Source organism: Oculina patagonica, chromosome 9 (genome assembly GCF_052425735.1).
Source record: "Oculina patagonica isolate OP01 chromosome 9, crgOcupat, whole genome shotgun sequence".
Lineage (NCBI taxonomy): Eukaryota > Metazoa > Cnidaria > Anthozoa > Scleractinia > Oculinidae > Oculina > Oculina patagonica.
The window spans coordinates 20,030,570-20,050,289 of NC_135766.1; the positions used below are offsets into that span (position 1 = coordinate 20,030,570).

A 19,720-nucleotide genomic window follows, 5' to 3' on the forward strand; every position below is an offset into this window, starting at 1 on the left:
TGTTTCGGAAGTCTGATATCAGTGTTATTACCTCGCAACAACCTTCTGCAATTTTCGGAAAAAGCGATGACACACAGGCATCTGAAGTTACCAAGGTGCATGATTTTAGCCAATCGAAATTGAGATAGAATCAGCATGGTAAAACAACTGTGTGCCTTTCAGCAGCATGCAAACTCTGCTCAATCAGTTACATTTTTCAATGCTGTAAATCATCCTAGCGTACCTCTCTGCAAACAGGATTCAAAAGGTCACATTTGCATGCCTTGATTGGTAGATTTTGATCCTTTTTTTTTGTTTGCTTTTTCCCCAAGGAATGTCAAATGTCATTGTAATTACCATATTTTCCTCGATTAAATGCCAAGTAGCGAATAAACGCCTGGTCTCTAAGGTGGAGTTGAAAATAGGCCCCCAGTTATTTAATTGAGGTATAACACTAAAGCTGTAGGTATATTAACCAGATACATGTTTGTCAAAAATACATGTTATAGATAAAACCCTTTGTTTAATGAACATTGGGCTAACATAAACTGCAGGAGTCAAATCAACGCTGGGTGAAATAAACATTTCATCGAGAAAATACCGTATGACTGATGGCAGCCAAAAACGCAATCAAAAAGTTGAGTTTTGAACTTAAGAGTTGCGTGTTATTAAAAGATGCCGTAAAATAATAAAGCATTTGCTAGCAAAACTTTGATCAGAAAGAAACTTACCACATCAATGAACAACTTTGTAGATCTGGAACATATCTGATGGGTCACCTCTGGGGACCTTACGTGGTCACAAGAAAGGCATTTGGTGTGTGAGATTCTCTCCAGTGGATCAGTGCCTGGCCACATCCTCGGCAGATTCAACAATCAAGATATGGGCCCTGTCTGATTTGACATGTGTCAAGACATTTGAGGGACACACAAGTTCTGTTTTAAAAATCTGTTTCTTGACGAAAGGGATGCAGCTTGTATCGAGGTGAACTGAGTTTCTACATTTTTTTCTCATTTATTTAGCCATAGAGTTCTTCTATTTGTTTGTTCATTCTTTTTTATTCATAATTTTGTTCTTCCCTTTGTTCCATCATTTGGAATTTATGCTGATACATGAAACAAACCTCGCTCGTGCCATGTTGAACAATTCATCTTCATTATTTATCACCGAGCTTAAAATTTACCATCTTTATTATTTACTACACACTTGATGATTTCGACATTGCTGATCCTAGCAGTATGCAGGACGCGTGTCACATATTAACCTAGTAAATGGCCCAGCTCTCAACGAGTCTCTAGTAGCTCAGTCGGTTAGAGCGCCCAACCGGTATCTGGGAGGCCATGGGTTTGATTCCCTTTGGAAACTCAAATTTTTTCTTAGTTTGTCCCATGCTGGTGTCGTTGTTGAACCATTCGTCTTCATGTAATAAAACCTTTTTCTGATAGTTATTTTGTTTAATTTTGTAGTGGCTCTGAGGGTCTTCTTAAGCTGTGGACGATAAAGACCAATGAATGTGTCAAGACATTTGATCAACATTTAGACAAGGTAATAATATGGGCATCTCGAGACCATTATAGGGGGGGGGGGGGGCACTGTTACTCACATCCCTTTCCCTTGTACAATACGTTAATTAGACAGTACTGCCACTCATTATCAGTTGATGTAATGGCATCAAACAAATGCTCAATCATTGGTAAACAAGGTTTGGTCAATTTCTTGACGTAACTGGTTATCATAGCAACGATATTACCTGCTTTAAAAATCGTTCAGTGTGCCTTGTTACCGGTACTTTAATACGGACATAAAAATTACTACTGCGCCGATTTGTTACATTTCCAGTGTTCCAAAGAGTGATATTTGAAAAAAAAAACTGTGACCAAGAATTGCAGAATGAACTTCTTTTGCAATCAAGGCTCTAATCAAGTAAAGACGTTTTGCCCTGAGGAACATGCCTGTCTCATAACTGCTGTAATAACAGGAGTCAATTGAGATAACATTTTGTAAATTGGCCTGATGATGATTTTCGCAATTTTTTTTTTTTTTTTTTTTTCTACATATTTTCGTGAAATGTTTCCAACTAGGTCTGGAGTATAGCGATAAATAAAACCCAAGATCAACTTGTTTCTGGAGGAGCAGACTCAGTCATCAACATTTGGAAGGTGAGTTGTAACCTCCATCATTGAAATGGCAGTATAAACTAGCCTGAGACTATGAGCCGAAATTTTCTAGGAGTGCATATCGCTCATAGAAAATGAGGGCAAGTAGTCTAATTGCTTAGTGAACACCCTACTAAAGATTGCAGCCCTAAACCAACAATTTTACATATTTTTAAGCTTACATGTAAAATCAAGAATGATTTCCCATTTAAAGAGCAACGCGGAACAAACGCAAACGTGTTCTATCAGAGATTAGCATAACCGTGTGACCAACAATAAGGCAAAAGTAAACAAAATCTTAACTAACGAACCGTTTGCAGGACGTTCTTGTTCCTGGCATACATTTGTCAATAGTTACATGCAGGTCTAATGTTACATGCATCTGGAGTATATACTATGTACATGATTGCGTTTATTTATTTAATTAATATTGCTAATAAAAAATAATTTAATTTTCTGTTCTTTTGAAGGACGTTACTGAAGTCGAACAAGAACAGGCACAAGCTGCTGTGGAGGAGAGTATTTTAAAGTGAGTGTGCGAGCGTTCGGTTTGGTAACGATGAGTTTGGGTGCAATTGAGTCCAACAGTTAGTGCACCGGACACTGGATCTAGGATTATTTAGCTACGTGCCTTAGATGCAAAGCAAGTTATTACAGGATTGCCCCCAGCATTTAAGTGACTGTGTCACAGAGATTTTGCAGATTTTTTTTATCTAAACTGTTCTGAATTAAGTGAAAGGCAACTTAACCCATAAAAACAATATCGTTGAACATCTAAAGGAAGATATAACCTTAATTTTCGGATAGAAATCAAGCTACGGCTACAAATATCGATTTTTTTTTTTGAAGAGGCGCCTAACGTTTTTAAATTGCAATCTGTTTTCATCCGCGCAATCCGCAGTCAATAATTCGCAATTATTGGATGAGGCTGAGTATGATATGAAGAATTCGACGTAGAATTTTCGTAAAACCGCTCCAAGTCCTCCGCTGTGGCTGGATCAGGGATCTTTTCCTCTTGACGATACGCTTTCAAAATCGTTTTGACTTTCCTTGTCTTCTAATAACTTTAAAATTTACCTCTTCGTAATGCTCAAATCTAGCGGCCATTTTTGCTCGACAGCAAAGCCGTTCAGTCCTGTGACGTTAGCGGTTCTTGGGATCGAGGTTGTGATCCAATAATTTTTGATATTGGACGATTGCGATCCAATAATTGGAATTTCCTCCAAATTTGGTCGGCGCTAGCCGAATAGCTGGAATTAGCCGGGGATCGAAAGCCAATCAGAAACACAAAAATATTTTGAATGAATAATAATGCTAGTTAACAGTTTCAGTGCTTTAATATAGCAATTTTATTAATAAATATGGACTTTTATTTCTAGGTTTCATACAACACAAATATAAATTTTGGCTGTTCAAAAATCTGGTAAAATCCGTGACATAGTCCCTTTAAACTTGTAGGCACCCATTTAAAATATAACTGTGGCCAGACTGCTTTACCTGGAGTCCAGAGCTTCAACCATTAGGCCGCGGCTATAGCCAAGTCAAAACTCGCACCACTTTCTTAGCCCTCATGTGTAAAACAAAAAGAGAACCTTGCTGATACCTGGTCATACATGTTGACCCATGCTTTTCTTTTGTTTGTAGTGATTGTCTATGAAGATAGTTCTGGTTTTGATTTTATGACACCTGTTTGAAAACTTTGACAAGCAAGTGAAGAAATACTGGTTGTCAAAAAAATTGTCTCAGTAAAAGACTCCTTTGGGGTACTTTGTCTTGTATTTGGCACAGAGTTTTATGGCAATAACACTTATCAACTGTTTGCTTCTGCTTTTTCTCCCCACAGACAGCAAGAGTTGTCGAACTTAATAACTGAAAAGAAATACCTCGAGGCTATTGGTTTGGCGATTACATTAGAACAGCCATTCAGAGTTATGAACATCATGAAAGGTACTATGAGCTACGTTTGTCTTCATAGGAAATTGAAGGTGCTAACAAACAGGGAGGAGGGCATGTAGCAGGGATATGTAGCAGCGACAAAATCATGTGATCTTCACACTGAGGGGACATCACCATGTTGCAGGGACGTGTGGCACTGTCAAAATCACGTGATGTCCACACTGAGGGGACATGTAGCAGAGACGTGAAGCAGCAACAAAATCCCAATATGTACACACAGGAAAATGTAGTGGGGACATGTCCCGGGAACTTTTTGTCGCTGTTGCATGTCCCCACTGAAGATTACTGCTACGTGTCACCTTGTGTGAACAACGCATGGTTTTGTCAGTGCGACATGACGCTGTGATATGTCTCCTTGTGTTTAGGCATCTTAACGCCCGTCCGAGTCGCATTAGTTTCATACAGGGTTCATTTCAGCGTCTTTATTAAGCAGCACCTCAATTTCTGCAACATTAATTTCTGTTGTTTACCCTTTTCTTCGACACTTTCCTAAGGCAGACACCTCTCTAAGACAGACACCTTTATAAGGCGAACCTCTCTGAGGCAGAAACTTCTTTATACCAGACACCTCCCTAAGGCGATAGCTCTCTGACAGGTGGACACCTCTTTAAGATGAACATTTTTTTTTATTTTTTTTTTTATTCAGCATTTGACACAACAATTACAAAACATACTAAAATAACTAACAGTATCGACAATTCACATGAAGCGCGTCAACATTGTCCATTATAACCGTTAAACGTACTGACAATACTACAAGACTAGAACAATTACTAACAAAAAAATAAGTTACAATAATATACGCTGCTTACATTAAAGTTACTTACAGAAGAATAAATTACCTACAAATAACTTACGATCATAGATAAATATATAGTTTGCTTACGATAACAACTCTACAAAATACGATGATGACGAACACACTTATATATTAACTAACAGTACCGAAATTATTTACTTATAGATTATTAACAGGAAAGATACAAACGCGATTACATTGCTCACAAAATTTAATACTAACAATACTACAAAGATGAACATTACTCTAAGGTGCACACCTTTCTAAATTGGAAAGTGCATTGGCACTGTTCCAGGCTGTCTGCTTTGGGGAGAGTTTCAAGCGTGGTCAATGGACTTCAATGAAATGTGTATGTTGTGGTTCAATTTTACTCTTGGTAAAATTTGTTGAACATTGTTGTTGTTGTTGTTTTCCTGGTGTATGGCAATATATGATAATGAACACAAAACAAAACAAAAATACTATATTGTACCAAGGGTAAAATTGAACCACAACATGTAATTTAAGGTATCTTGTTGAAGAGACATTTTACAATTTGCTTTTACTCTCTCTTGTAGACATCCTTCTTGTTCAAAATGGAAAAGAAGAATTAACCACAGCACTGAAGGCCCTCAGAGAGGATCAACTTGGTACATAAACTGTTGCATTTTTCTTATTCCACGGTTTAACATATATTACAGAATAGGTGTGATTCCCACCGATGTCTTTCTCGTAGAAGAACTTTTCTTTATCAGAGTATGAAGAATTGACATGACGTGTCGGTAGCAGAATGCGTCGACGTCTTAGCGTGCATGCGTGAATAAAATAAGTTGTCGTAACCTCGCTTTTTTTGGATTTTTCCCGTGGCAATTTCATAACAGAAATCAAACCTCCGTTTTTTAATCTGACAAAGATCGTGGCACATATTATTCCGCTCCTTCGAATGGCTGATAGAATCTTCGCTTGCTGCTCGGATTCTTTCTACGTCATCTTGGGAGCAACTTTTATAAGCTTTGTTACCTTTTTTTTTGTTTAAGCTGTCTGAAGTTCAAGCAGAATGTTGGAAGGTTCATGGGAATGCATGAGAGTAGATAAGGCCCGGGCCAAACGTCGAACTTCACATGAGTCGAACCTAATGCAAATGACGAAAACAAAAGGTTTTGTTCATTTGCATTAGGTTCGACTCATGTGAAGTTCGACGTTTGGCTCGGGCCTTGTCCTGTTGACTCCTTATCATCTGACAATGCAGCCTTTTACATGTAACATGACCCATACTTCCACCCGCGACCCAGGCTCCAGTGGTTTGCAAGGGAAACATTGCTTTTCCACTTTTATTCCTCAGCCAGCATAAATCAATCTTACACTGTAGTATACAGTAACAGATCTTGAAACTTTATCAACTGGACTGTTAATTGCTCACAAAATTTCGCAGACAGTCAAACAAACTCATAATTTTTTTTCCTGTTGCAGATGCCATTTTGAGATTCGTTGTTGAGTGGAATACCAACTCAAAGAACTGCCATGTTGCCCAAACAGGTTAGTTTGACATCGTGAATCGAGCAGTTTTCAATTGAGTGTCGTAAAACCAAAAGTAAAGTCACTGCCCTGGCCAATCACAAAGGACACAGACAATCCATTGATCCAATCACTGGCACCGGCACGAAGCGCGGGAAAACGTGCACGTGCAAGTTCGATTAGTTTTGGTTTTACTTCTGATTGGTTGAGAAAGTGGCGCATGATTTTTAAATCAATCACTTAGCGTAGTAATGCAAAACCAAAGCGTACGCAAATTACTTTCGACACTCAAGTGAAAACCACTCTAATATTACTTGTGTGGTTTAAATGTTCTTCCCTTTGGAAAGAAAACATTGTTGTGTAACCAGTCATTGAAAGCTACTGAGTAGTACATTCATGTGGTACTGTTTATTATGCTGTACAAGGTGGTTCTTACTTTTCTCTCTTTGGATGAAATCCTAGTATGTGAAAGCGATTGAGCAGCACTTGCATGTAGTACTGTTTATTCTCTGGGTTAAACTCAAGCCGGTGTGTGACCATTCACTGAACACTGAAAAGCTATTGATCAGCACTTTCTTGTGGTACTGTTTATTATGCTGTACAAGGTGGCTCTAACTTTTCACTCTTTAGATGAAACCCTAGTGTGTGAAAGCGATTGAGCAGTACTTGCATGTATAGTACTGTTTATACTGCTATACATGGTGGTCTAACTTTTAGGTCTGTTGGTTAAACTCTAGTGTGTGATCATGCACTGAACAAAAGCTCTTGATCAGCGCTTTCGTGTGGTACTGTTTATTATGCTGTATAAGGTGGTTCTAACTTTTAAGTCTGTGGATAAAACCTTAGGCTGATGTGTTACCATTCAGATGAAAGCTATTAGGACGTTCTTTCATGTGGTACTGTTTATTATGCTGTACAAGGTGGTTCTAACTTTAAGGTCTGTGGATGAAACCTTAGGCTGATGTGTGACCATTCAAATGAAAGCTATTGATAAGTACTTTCATGTGGTACTGTTTATTATGCTGTACATAGTCTGCAAAACAGTCGTTTTTGTCTCTCTCCAGTCTCACTCACAGTTTTGTCATTGACTCCAGACCTCTCGCTCTCGTTTGAAGACCGAGCGCGTTCCCCGGGCGCGTTCGCAAAAGATGCGACTGTTTTGCAGTCTATGCTGTACAAGGTGTTTCAACGTTTAACACTTGACGCGAGCCTTATTTTGGACCATTAAGATAAATGCTGTCGCCTTGTGAGTCCGGCTTCAAGTCATAGCTAGTATCTAGCTTGGTTGTCTTGTAATACGTTGCTTTTTGTTTTCCAGTTCTGTCCATCATCTTGAGAAACAACTCTCCGTATGAACTGGCGAACAGGAAAAACATGAAAGACACGGTGGAGGCCCTTCTACCTTACAGTGGTCGGTAACAAAGTTTTATAATGTAATTATTAATAAAAAGCTAATATAGCCCATTAGCAGAGAACGAGTAGAATACTGCCATTTGGCAGATGGCAGGATAAGGGGGCCGAGGAAGTCAGAGGGTAAGGCAAGAAAAAAATAAGGACACTAGTCTACCCAGAGAGCTTTCAAAGTCTGTTTTTATTTCGATGCTTTGAAAGAAAAGAAAGTTTTCATTTACTCAGTCCGACAGAATGCGACCACATAAACTATTAAATCCACGTATGGTCTGTTAACGAAAGAACAACGTTTTGTCCACTTTGAATTGTAGGGATTCAAATTTAACTTCAAGACCTGAGCAATATATCGCATTGTGCCATCTTTTTGAATGGGACAATAGATGAAAAATGTCGATCAGATCTTGGTCCTACTCCACCTTAAAGAATCCTTGTCTATGAAGAAAGCTTAAAGCCTGATTTTGTTACATGAAATTTAAAATTTTTCCTTTATTTTCAGAAAAACACTTTCAAAGGATGAGTCGACTTTTACAGGTAAGTTCCTTTGTGATAGTTAAGTTCTTTATGTTAAACACAGGTCAAAGTGGCTCACATTTTCACTGCTTAATTTCTCCTTTTACTTCTCGAGGGAGGTAGGGACGTTAGGGAGGCGCGGTGGCCTAATGGTTACTGCGCTGGTCTCTGGATCGAGCGGTCCGGGTTCCTTTCTTTCGGTTTTGTGTTCTTGGGCAAGACACTTCACTCCCATAAAACCTCTCCTCACCCAGGTATATAAATGGGTAGCAGCGAATTTAATACTGAGCGGTAACCTTGCGATGGACAAGTGTCCCATCCAGGGGTCCCCCTGGGGTCCCCCTGGATGGGGCGGGGGAGTAAAAATACTCCTGGTCGCTTCGTGCTACTGAAACTGAGAAATGCAGACTTTACATTACCTTCACTCCTTGAAGAGATATATCAACAACCGACAAAGTGTTTTGTCTATTTCTAAACAGTTCGAGGCTTGTCAAAAATACTCCAGCATGCGTCGTATTTTCAACTCTTTTCTCGGTGTTTGAAAATGTGCTAAAACGCTCTTTCTCGTGTTTGATACGTTACTTGTTCATTTTTGGCAGCAAATGGAGTTTATTGAGTACACGTGGCAGTCGATGAAGCTATCTGGTCCCGTGCTTGGCATTCCACAGTAAGTGTCTCTTTATGTTGTCATATTCTTTTGAAGTCAGCTTGCAAGGGAGCCGTGAAATGTCGTGACAGCATATTTGAAGTGCACTGGCCTAATGTTCATTGTGTTGAACACTGTTTCGAGAGTTCCAGGCTCGACTGACCAGGGCCCTTGTTATGTGTTCTTAGAGAGGACAGTCCATCTTTCTAGCTACCCGGAGTGTAATTGGTTGCGGAAACCTTGCAAGTGCAGGGGGTTAGGAGCCGGTGATAGAGCAACCAATCTAAGAATAGCTTCCACAGATTTTGCTCGGCAATTTTTTTGCAACTTTTAGCGTTTCGCGCAACGTTTTATACAACAAGCAACCTATGGCCAAAACAATTCAATTCAATTATGTGAAATTTTGGGCTTTTCGGGCATAATGACCGCTTGCATTGCTGGTTGAGACTACCTTGGAGTTAAAAACTGAGAAAAAAAGATTAGAGGATCATTGCTCTCTTTTTGTTAAAATATGAACTGATTGAAACGGTTCCGATCCCGCCAGCAAGCAGTTGAGCCAACGTCCCACGTTTACAGCGGGTATTCCACCAAGCTAACATACTTAGCGGCCATGCTGAACTTCAGTTCAACTAAGGGAGCTCTAGAAAATAGCTGCGTAATAAGATTCTTTTCGTATTTTAAGGAGCAACTTTTGAGCATTTTTGAACCAAAATTTTGGCATTTTCATCGCACAATCTGTAGAAGCTTAATGGTCTAAACTTTTCTATACTTACAGTAACGGTTCTTCTTTTATTCTTTTCATCAAGCACTGTTGGAGCCTCGACAGAGGCTGCTTCTACCAGTGATGCCGCTATGGACCGCGGGCTTGCAAGATTGCATGAGAGTTCGCAGGAGTCTAGCGTGAGCGGTTCTGGTCTGGATTTGCTCTCCACCCCAGACCCCTCACAGCGAAGCAGGAGTGTGGAGAGTGACGAAGAGGAAGAAGCATGCAGTGGAACAGATGATCAGGACAATGCGGAGAATGGAAGCATGGATGGAATAAGTGATCACGAGGCTACAGAGAATGGACACGTGGATGAAATAAGCGATCATGATACTAAAGAGAATGGTGGCCCAAATGGAATAGACCTGGCCGAGATGGATGAAGAAGAACAAGGAACAATGGATATCGTGAAGAAGAAAAGGAAAACAAAGAAAGACATCGAGGTGAATTTAGTTTATTTTTTCTTCGTTATCAACGTAGAAAATCTCCTTAGTGGTATCCAGACATTGGTGTTAAACTCGTCACTGGGAGAATTTGCTTATACAATGCAGAGATTAAGCAACTACGTGACGCTCGAAAGGCCTGGCCAAACGGAGTCGCAGGTGGACAAACGTTTTGAACTTGCGTCTGCTTGTGACTCCATTTAGCAAGAACTTGCGTGTACTTGTGTTGATTTGTGTTCACTTTGGTTTGGATTAAATGTGGACTGAAGTCGGCGCAAGTTTTTCAAAGTTTGGTAACCCAACGCAAGTTAACGCAAGTTGATCACACGTCAATTGTTTTCATTTTGGTTACGTTTTGACTGCCTTGAAATGGCTTTTTTGTGACTTGCGTGCACGTGCGAGTAATCTTGGCCACCCAACGCAAGTCCGTACGCCAGTTCAACTTGCGATTACTTGCGCCTCCGTTTGACCACTGAGCCCTTAACGGCAACCGTTTCTATTTTGTTAAAGAAATCTAAAATCAAATTGGAAATAATTCACTCGTTCATGCAAACGTGGAATTATTTACATTCACCTACTAGGGATGACTAGGGATCATTTTAGCCGTTTGCGAGAAAAGAAAAACTGATGTTTAATGTCTGTTTCTTGTCTTGTGGTTTATTGTTTTAGGGTCAGCCATTAAAAAGCAAGAAAGCTAAACTCAAGGCGCTTCAACAAAGAACAGTAAAAAACAAAACGAGAACTGGTGTGGGTATCAAAACAAAGGGCAAGAAAAAGGAGAAGACGAGAACAGCTTGATTCAAGCCCCTGGTGTAAGGATGGCATCTACATTGTACACATTGCAGTGGTGGAATTTTTAGTGTGGGTCTTCGTTCCTTAAGAGGACGGTATATTGTCTTGCACTGGTCGTTTCCTTGCTTTTGCCATCCCATCCTTTATGGCGTCTACCGAGTAAAATAGACTGGACTGCGCCTCGTTGACTTCGTTGAAGTCTTAGTGTCAAGTAACGTTTCCCTTGATGGGGAAGATAACTCGATTTTTGACTTCAAAGTAATGTAGGTTTTCGATAGTCAAGACTGTTCAGTCTTTATTTTCTCAGTTCATAGTGTGCATTATGACCGAAAGTAATCTTGACTTCATCTCATTAGCACTCGCTAATCACTAACATCGCCATCTTACCGTTCCGATGAGAAAGTGCCGCATAGTAGCTTTTCATATGAATGCTCACACATTAGGTTTTCCTTCTGAGACGCAACCTTGTACAGTATAATAAACAAGAAATAAACTGCTAAACAGTACCACATGAAAGTACTGCTCATTAGCTTTTGTTTGAATGGTCACACACTAGGGTTTCATCCACAGACTTAAAAGTTAGAACCATCTTGTGAGGCATAATAAACAGTACCACATGAAAGTACTGCTCAATAGCTTTCATTTGAGTGGTCACACACTAGGGTTTCATCCACGAACCACCTTGTGCAGCATAAAAAACAGTACCACATAAGAGTACTGCGCAACAGCTCTCGCTACATGCTTTAATGTTTAAAAATGAGGTTTGAATTGTATCTAAACCACATCTCTACAAGTCTAACAAAAATACTACACTTGGTCAAGTGATAGTCATTTATTTATTCCCAAAATAAATCCATGAATGCATCACGTATTTAATAATTACAAGTGTTTCTTTTGATATAAACTTTTAAAGAATTCCAGTAGCTTTACATTGTACGTCATTTTGCAATGCTCATCAATAAATATATTCATTTCTTTTAAAAATCCATGATCTTAATAAATGTACATGATTGTATGAATGATGTCTTATGTTGCAAGGCAACAAGATTTGAGATATAAAAACGTTTGGATTGTAGAGTACTCGACTGTCCTAGTTAGTATCCTTTTGGCTTGTCGCACAATCTTCCTTCGCTTGTCACGCAATCCTTGCTGAGAAGAAAGATTACCACAAGCCAAACATTACCAACTGGAATGCTTCTGGGTGGGTTAATAACCTCAAAAGACTGTAGGCAGTCTCGCTCAACTTCTGTGCAGCCAACATTTTCTCACCATTTTTCAATTTTTCTGTCCATTTTCAATCATAATTATCCATTCCTCTGGCAATGATGATTTATCCAACAATGACACTTTTTTGTCACCCTGACTGTAAATTAGCACATGTTGATAATTTTTTTGTACGATCCAACGCCCATCTTGGAGGGCTTTCATCATTTCCAGTCTTCAAAAACCACCACCATATGTACAAATTATTAAAGAAAATGAGGTTAAAACCCGGCCACTCCTGAAAGATTTCTGATTCGCTCATACACAAGCCAGAATGTTAAAGACCAGGGAGCCTGAAACGCAACAATAAAGCACAACAATGGTTCAGTTTACTCAAGATTCAATTCTTAGGTGGGAGCATGCCCCCTTAGTCGACTGAGCCTGGGGCACGAGGAACAAGTGGCTCTGGGAACACATGATTTGATTGGCCAGATTTTTAACAAAGATGTCAAAGAGAAGTTAAAATCTAGCCAAACAGATCAACCTTTTTAAATCTCCTACAACAAAGGGGTTTGCTACTTTTTTTTTGGGGGGGGGGGGGGGGGATCATTTCTTTGGGGTAGCTAAAATGTGTTTGTATATGGACCGATCCATCTTACTATAATTGTGTCAAATATTGCACCAAACGTTTTAAGGGTTTAATTTTGTGGGTAAGCAGTTTTTTTTTTTTTTTTTTTTTTTTTTGGGGGGGGGGGGGGGTGTGCCTTGCAAGATCTACTTTTTTGTGATTGTGAACAGAATTTTTGAGCAGGAATTGTTTTCGTTTCCGTGTTTTTTTTTTTTGTTTTCCCTCTCTCTTTTTCCCCTTTACCAAGTCTTTTACAACATTGTTTGCTTTGATACATGTCATCCGAATAAAGATAAAACAAGAACGCACAAACAAACAAAAAATTGTAATGTATTAAGTCTCTATGCTGTCAGTTAGTAACAATACATGTTCACATAGAGCAGCTCAGTGAGTTGGAAAACTTACCATTCTAGTCCATGTTGGAAGCCATCCCTTATATAATGAAAAGAAACCTTCCTCGCGAACCTGAAAAGGTACCACGAGATATTTGGAAATGATTTTGTGAATATTCTGATAGCATGGCAAACAAAATATTAATCATCTAAGCATGGAATTGTTTTCAATGAACTTATTTAACATACCGCACTCAAGAAACAGTCAATTGATCCTCTATAAACGTTGGGGTTGTTCATAATTCTTGTTTTCACAACATCTGCTGGAGTACTAATCGTTGCAGCAATAAGTCCTGCACAGCCACTGAAAAACAAATTGCAAAAATACAAGGCATACTGATTATTATTGTATTTCATATGCACACGACAGCCATAGGCCTGCAGGAGGTAGCAGCTGGGCCATTTGGTCTCGACATTGGTATTTTGCATCTTGCCAAAATGCGAATCATGGCTCAACCCCAGACCCGATGCAATGCTGTGCAATGACATCTGCAAATAGTTAGATATTCTAGTTTTATCACATGAGGACGATAAACTGTAGGCCCCGTCTCACATGCCTTGCACATGTACCGGGCGGGATGTTAAAGAACCTACACACTCTTCGTAAATAGTGGGGGATGTAGTCCCCGATGTGGTGGTCTATCTCAATTTCACAATCAAATTTGGCAAAAGTCCCCCAACTTGTGTTGCAAATTATCCCTAAAATGCCCTGAGGGGTGTGGATAAAAAGATATATTCCCCCCTTCCCTGAACTCCTGCACGCAGTTTTTCCTTTGTTTATGCACTTCCTTCATGATTGTAATTGGTATATATAATTTTTCAATAATAATTTTTATATTTTAATATTAATGCTGGACCTATAAAGCAGGTTATTTTACCTTGATATAGTGTGCGTGACCCAGTTGTCTTGTAAACTTGTGTGACCAATCAGCAAATGTTTTACAGTATCATAAGTTGTAAGATCTGTTGGAAACAATTTCAAATAATGTAAATTGTACACTACATTAATTTTGTTCTTTTGCTAGTCTCCTGCAAGGAGACAAGCAACTGCTGCTGGAGTATATGTTACTGCAACTGGCACCACCACTGCTGCTTCTGCTAGTGTGCTGTATTTATTTGTGCAGTTGCACCCCAAAACAGCCATAATTAACACTACACATGCCTATTTCTTACTCTTTTCCCAAGACATTGCAGCCAAATGACCCAAAACATTAGTAAAATAAATGAAGATGGGAGCTTCGTTGTAACATTTCCTTTCACTCTAAGACAAAATAGATCATTTGTTTCTTTGTTTGTTTTTTAGATTTCTTAATTATTTTGTTTTTTTATTATTTTATGTTTTGATTTTTTATTTTATTTTATTTTATTTTAAAGTATAGAATATTGTTGTTAAGAGTATAATTAAATCATTATGTATGTGCATAAGATTATGTACCTCCCATATTAACAAGAGCTGCTCTTTGTACATTAGGAGCCCATCCTTTCCAAAGTCCTCGCACTCCGTGTTTACTGACAATATTTGAAAAGGCGTGTGAAGTGTTGCGTACCCTGCGAAATAAAAAAAATAAAAAATAATGACTGAGTGAAATTGTGTAGTTCCAAAAATTATCCATACCAACCCCATGGAAGGGATTTTTCCTAAGATCCCCCACCCCCACAAACCCCTCTGGAAATTCCAATTAAGCTTCATACATTTCCTTCAAAAGTGTTTGGTCTCTGACCCCCACCCCCAGGAATTTCAAATCCCTTCTGTGTGAGGAGTATGGACATTTTCTAGAACCACACATTATAACTTACATTTTATATTTATTATGCTCTTGAATAAAATTAATATATTATTTAATATGTTCTTTCCTCCTCAATTTATAACTGTGTTAAAATATTTATTTTTTGTTTATTTATTTTTTTCATTTGACATATTATTTTTTTGTCAATTGAATTAAACTGGGTATTTTAACTCCAGGATTCAGCAGTGTCCCCATTGTTTTTTTATAAGATAAAAAGTTAATAATGATAAAATTAGTTGTCACATTCAAGCCATACCTAGGTCGTCTTCCCTCTACAAGAACTCTTTTCCCTTCCATCTGCATTTGAACCTTAACTAGATCTGTTGGGCTGGCAATAAACTGACCAAATGCACCAGCTGTCATCCCTGCAATCACTGATTTCCTAGAAATGGACCAGCAATCAATACAGCTATCATCCACTCAGACTTGTCTAGAACTTTACGTAACATAGAAATCTCTAAAGAAATTTCGTGACTGTGTAGTGCATATAACTAGTGAATTGAAAACGATAATTAAAATGAAAAATGCGCTTGATGGTAGAATAATGTTTCCATACGTTTCGGGGCTACTGCCCCTTCTTCAGTGGAAAATGTGAAATGCCATCTAACGGAAATCAGCACGTGCGTGTGATCAAAGTATTTGAAAATTTACAAATCAAAACGTACGCCACAAGCGCGCGCGCTTGTTAGAGTGAACATTAGAGAAGATCAAATAAAGCTAAAGTCCACATTCAGTCCACGAGGTCGCAGGGTCTGGTGCCGGAAAATCAGCTTTGCCTCAAAACGCTTCCTTTCCATGGTGTCAGTAAGTCCGGCACGGAGCACTGACACCAGCATGTCGTTTGTGGTATGTCCTGGCAGATTAAAATGTTCAGCCACTGGAGCATCGCTTTACGTATCTTTATTTACTTCTCATTGGCTGAGTTGCATAGTTTACGTACACTGTATGGGCAAGACTGGAAGACATTTCCCACAGTTTTTCTAGCATGGACTTTGCTCAAGCTCAGTCCATAATTATGTGATTGATAAGAAAGTCCAAGGCAGGGCTGCAAATAACAGTCGGTCATCGGACGTTGGCCGACCAAAATTTGCTCATGTCCGACGAAATCCCAAGTGTGGTCAGACATGATTTCCGGACAATATTTTGATAGTAAATCATTTTACAGCAACAATGAATAAAATTCAACCTAAGCTTTTGTTTTTGGTGATGTCCGACCACAATTTTGTTTTGTCCGACCAAGATGGTGTCTTATAATTAGTAGGACATATGTCCTGTCAAGTGAAAAAAAATATTTGCAGCCCTGCCAAGGGCAACATTCTCCCAGTATGATCCTGAGTGACAGTCAATAATTAAGATATGTACGATATTTTACAAATAAAATGTTGCATTAAAAAAAATGCTCACCAAAAAGCAAATTTGCCATCTGGATTTCTTTTTAAGACTTTGTTTCGTAGAAACTCATAGGCCGTCATTCTTGAGCCCGTGTATACTGTAAGGTGACATAAAGAAAAAATTTAAATTAGTCTTCTCCCAGTTACCCATTAACAAGTCCAATTAACAATATTAAAAAAAATAAATTAATTAATCAAAACTATAACAAAATTCTCCAGCGTGATTGGTTATCAACAGCCCGATTTGAGCACTAATTAGTAAATATAGGAAGTCCAGTGTACCCATCATGCTTGTAATTGGACAGTGTAATAGGTCACTGTACGCGTCTTGCCTGTGTAATTGGACATGCACAACTAGTACGTGTCATTTTGTGGATGCTGTTGTTGTGCATTTTGTTCCGTTGAGTAAACTGTTATGTTTTTCAGTACTGGATTTCATAAAGACATTAAACCATTTAACCTAAGATTAGTTTCTTTCTCAAACTTTGTCATAGTTTTGATTAATTTGTAACAGGACTTTTTTTGTCCAATTCTGTCTGTAATCATACCCGTGATTAACAAATAGGACTCCCACTCCGTGGTCGTCTGATTTTGTTAATCACTCGTATGATTACCGACCGAATTAGACTCCACTCAGTCCTATTACCATTATAAATATTAAATAAATAAATAAATAATCTTACCAACATGTCTTAAAACAGCAGGGGTGACTCCACTCCAGAGATTTCTCAACCCTTCTTCTTCAACTGCCGATAAAACATATTTCATTGACTTCTCAATTGACATAAAACTGTCAAAAAATAATATCATGAACCAAACCAAGTACATTGTAGAAAAAATGAACTGCATGTCCTCACCTATGCCCACTGCTGTCCTTACCATCCCCCGGTAAGGCACATTTGCTGTTGTTGTGGATGGTACAGTGGATGCCCTCTCTCCTTGGATTTGTAGTCGGGTTTTGGTTATGTCAAGAGGGAAGGTCACTTCAATTAAAAAATTAATATGGTTACTAATTTTACTGGACAAAGAGAGATTTATTCTATCAATATTCTAGCTACCCAATCAGTAAAAATGATAGCTGAAGGTAGCAAATTTATTTTACGACTGTTATTACTTATAGGTCAGACTAAAATGCTATTGACAGATAAGTATGACCCCAGGGGGGTACTCCGGCTTGTTAATGATGGGGATGATCGAAGGATTTTTTTGGTTTGAAATTTTCGATTCCGGGATTTTTTTGGGTTGGAAAATTTGGCAAGTATTTTTTTGGGTGACTTAATTGATTTAGATAGGGGATTTTTTGGGTATTAAAAACGAACTAAAGTGTCTTGGCGCGGTCTTGGCGTATTTATGACATGACGAATAAACAAAACGAGCGTTCTTTGTGTTATGTTATTGCCCCTCCTGGCAATTTAGGGGTAATTTGACAAGGGATTTTTTGGGGGTTATTTTTGGTCCGGGGATTTTTTTGGGTAATGTCGGAAGACTTAGGGATTTTTTGGGTCCTGAGTTTTGCCTCCATTCGATCATCCCCGTCATTTACAAGCCGGTGTACCCCCCTGGGAGTATGACTTACTTACATTTGTATCTGTCAATAGCATTTTAGCATTTTTTTTTTCATTTTTTTTTTAAGCATTTCATTCTAACCACACTTAATGTGGTTAGAATAAGGTCAAGTATTTGGGAGATTTACATGTACTTATATAATTTCTTTATTATATTCTATTATTTTTTTGTGGGTTATTTTGACCCGGTTTCTTGTCTTCTTAGGTACCCCCTGTGGGACTTAATCAACTGCACTGTAACTTGTATCTGTAATAATAATAACAAAAACTAGTCAACCTTTTCATCAACAGAATTGAAATTACTACACTAGACAGGTCCAGAAGACATTTAAGAAGACAAGTCAAAAGAATATTGCAGAAGAAACCACCTATAAGAAGGGATCGCATACGTTTATTGTTTTGATTTATATTACCACCAAATTCTCCAATGAGATAGAAAATTGTTTTACAATTTGAACTTGGATTTGGGGATCACAATGTATGAAAAATAACAATCCAATGAGTTTGTATAATTAAAAATAAATTATTTAAATTTAACCTCACAAAGTTTAGTTGTGGTTATATATCATTCAGCTCCAAAAGGGAAAAAATAAATATATCCACAACTTACTATTTTTACATATTATTAATTTTTGATTCCCTTTATTTTTCTGTCTGTGAATTATTTATCAAAGCAAATGTTGTTTTTCCCTCGGAACCCATCCTTTTTTGAGAAGTTATAAAAACAATGCGACTTCAAATTGAAAGGAAAAACAGAAAAAAATCTGAGCCATAAGCTTAATATTACTTAGCCTTGTGCAAATTTGATCAGATCTTTCAACAGCAAGTTTGATTTGTAACTAAAGTTCAAAGTTCAACTGGCCGGCTACAGGTTTCAATTTTCCGATCCTTTATTGAAACTTTATACTCCTATTGCGATATTTTTTTTACCAACTACATTTTTCCGTCGTTCAACTTTGGATTTCGTTGTCATAAGTGACCAATCCTATAAAGCGCATTTAAAAACAATAATAAAAATACCATAAGAGCTGGAAGAATTGCTATAAACTTTATTTCGAACGAACTTCTTACAAGTGATCTATAATTCTCTTCGAGAAGTTTAATTCAATCAAACGCCGAAAATATATATTACATCCGTTGTGAATGAAGATTCACTAACATTTCTATTTTTCATTGGAACAATTTCACTTCAAGGAATTGCTTGCTTTATAATTTAATTTATAGCTAATTCATTGATCAACGTGTCGCATCTCACGATCGACCGCATTGCTCGGAAGACGTACATCTTTGATCTTTGGGACATGAAAACTGACACTTCTGTCACTTTGCGCTTCATTAAAGCCCAAAATGTTTTGAATGCAGACTTACCTGTTTCCGCAACGGTGGCTGCAAGTGAAGACAAGCAGTATTTGTAAGCAAAACTATTAATTCCTTCAGCCATGATATTGCAAACCTTACACAACGATACACAAACAGTTGGGTCTCCTCAAAACAGATGACCGCTGACCCTTGAAAATGACGGCGTCAGTGGGGGCGTGAAGGGGGAGGGTCACGTAAACGTAACGCTACTTGTCGGTCATGAAGGGTACATGTAGTTGCGTGACGATCTAAACTGTAAATTGCTTAAAATAAAAATTAAAAATAAAAATTCTGAAAAGAAGACCTGGGTATAATTTTGTTCAAAATGCTTTTTATGGTAGGCTTATTTTTGGATGTAATCATTTCCGTTGGAGCTTAATTTCAGAAGTAATTTTGCATTTTTGGTGTACACAACTTTGAAATATCTAAAACGTGACGATATGAAAC

The 19,720-nt window shown here is 38.2% G+C and overlaps 2 protein-coding genes across 3 annotated transcripts in view; one reads left to right on the forward strand and one right to left on the reverse strand.

Moving 5' to 3' along the window:
- The window catches only part of LOC144666927 (transducin beta-like protein 3), a 26,429-nt gene extending 14,996 nt beyond the window's left edge, over positions 1-11,433 (forward strand). The window contains exons 18-30 of one of the 2 annotated variants that reach the window (XR_013573252.1): positions 734-963; positions 1,446-1,524; positions 2,061-2,138; positions 2,606-2,664; positions 3,979-4,082; positions 5,448-5,519; positions 6,340-6,405; positions 7,703-7,795; positions 8,291-8,325; positions 8,904-8,971; positions 9,757-10,156; positions 10,826-11,140; positions 11,184-11,433. Coding sequence is in view for 1 of the 2 variants with exons in the window: in XM_078528366.1 (XP_078384492.1) it covers positions 734-963; positions 1,446-1,524; positions 2,061-2,138; positions 2,606-2,664; positions 3,979-4,082; positions 5,448-5,519; positions 6,340-6,405; positions 7,703-7,795; positions 8,291-8,325; positions 8,904-8,971; positions 9,757-10,156; positions 10,826-10,954 (1,413 nt within the window). In the remaining variant the exon portion in view is untranslated. Of the gene's footprint in view, positions 1-733; positions 964-1,445; positions 1,525-2,060; positions 2,139-2,605; positions 2,665-3,978; positions 4,083-5,447; positions 5,520-6,339; positions 6,406-7,702; positions 7,796-8,290; positions 8,326-8,903; positions 8,972-9,756; positions 10,157-10,825 lie in introns of both variants that reach the window. The other variant, XM_078528366.1, reaches the window with a different exon arrangement.
- A 332-nt stretch (positions 11,434-11,765) lies between these two features.
- LOC144666928 (mitochondrial uncoupling protein 4-like) lies at positions 11,766-19,394 on the reverse strand. Its single transcript, XM_078528367.1, has 10 exons — positions 19,283-19,394; positions 17,207-17,332; positions 17,033-17,095; positions 16,363-16,447; positions 15,215-15,340; positions 14,607-14,719; positions 14,050-14,134; positions 13,361-13,475; positions 13,185-13,244; positions 11,766-12,504 (listed from the first exon to the last, which is right to left on the reverse strand). Exons 1-10 carry the CDS (start codon positions 19,353-19,355, stop codon positions 12,433-12,435), a joined length of 918 nt encoding a protein of 305 aa, XP_078384493.1. The 5' UTR covers positions 19,356-19,394; the 3' UTR covers positions 11,766-12,432.
- Positions 19,395-19,720: the final 326 nt, after the last annotated feature.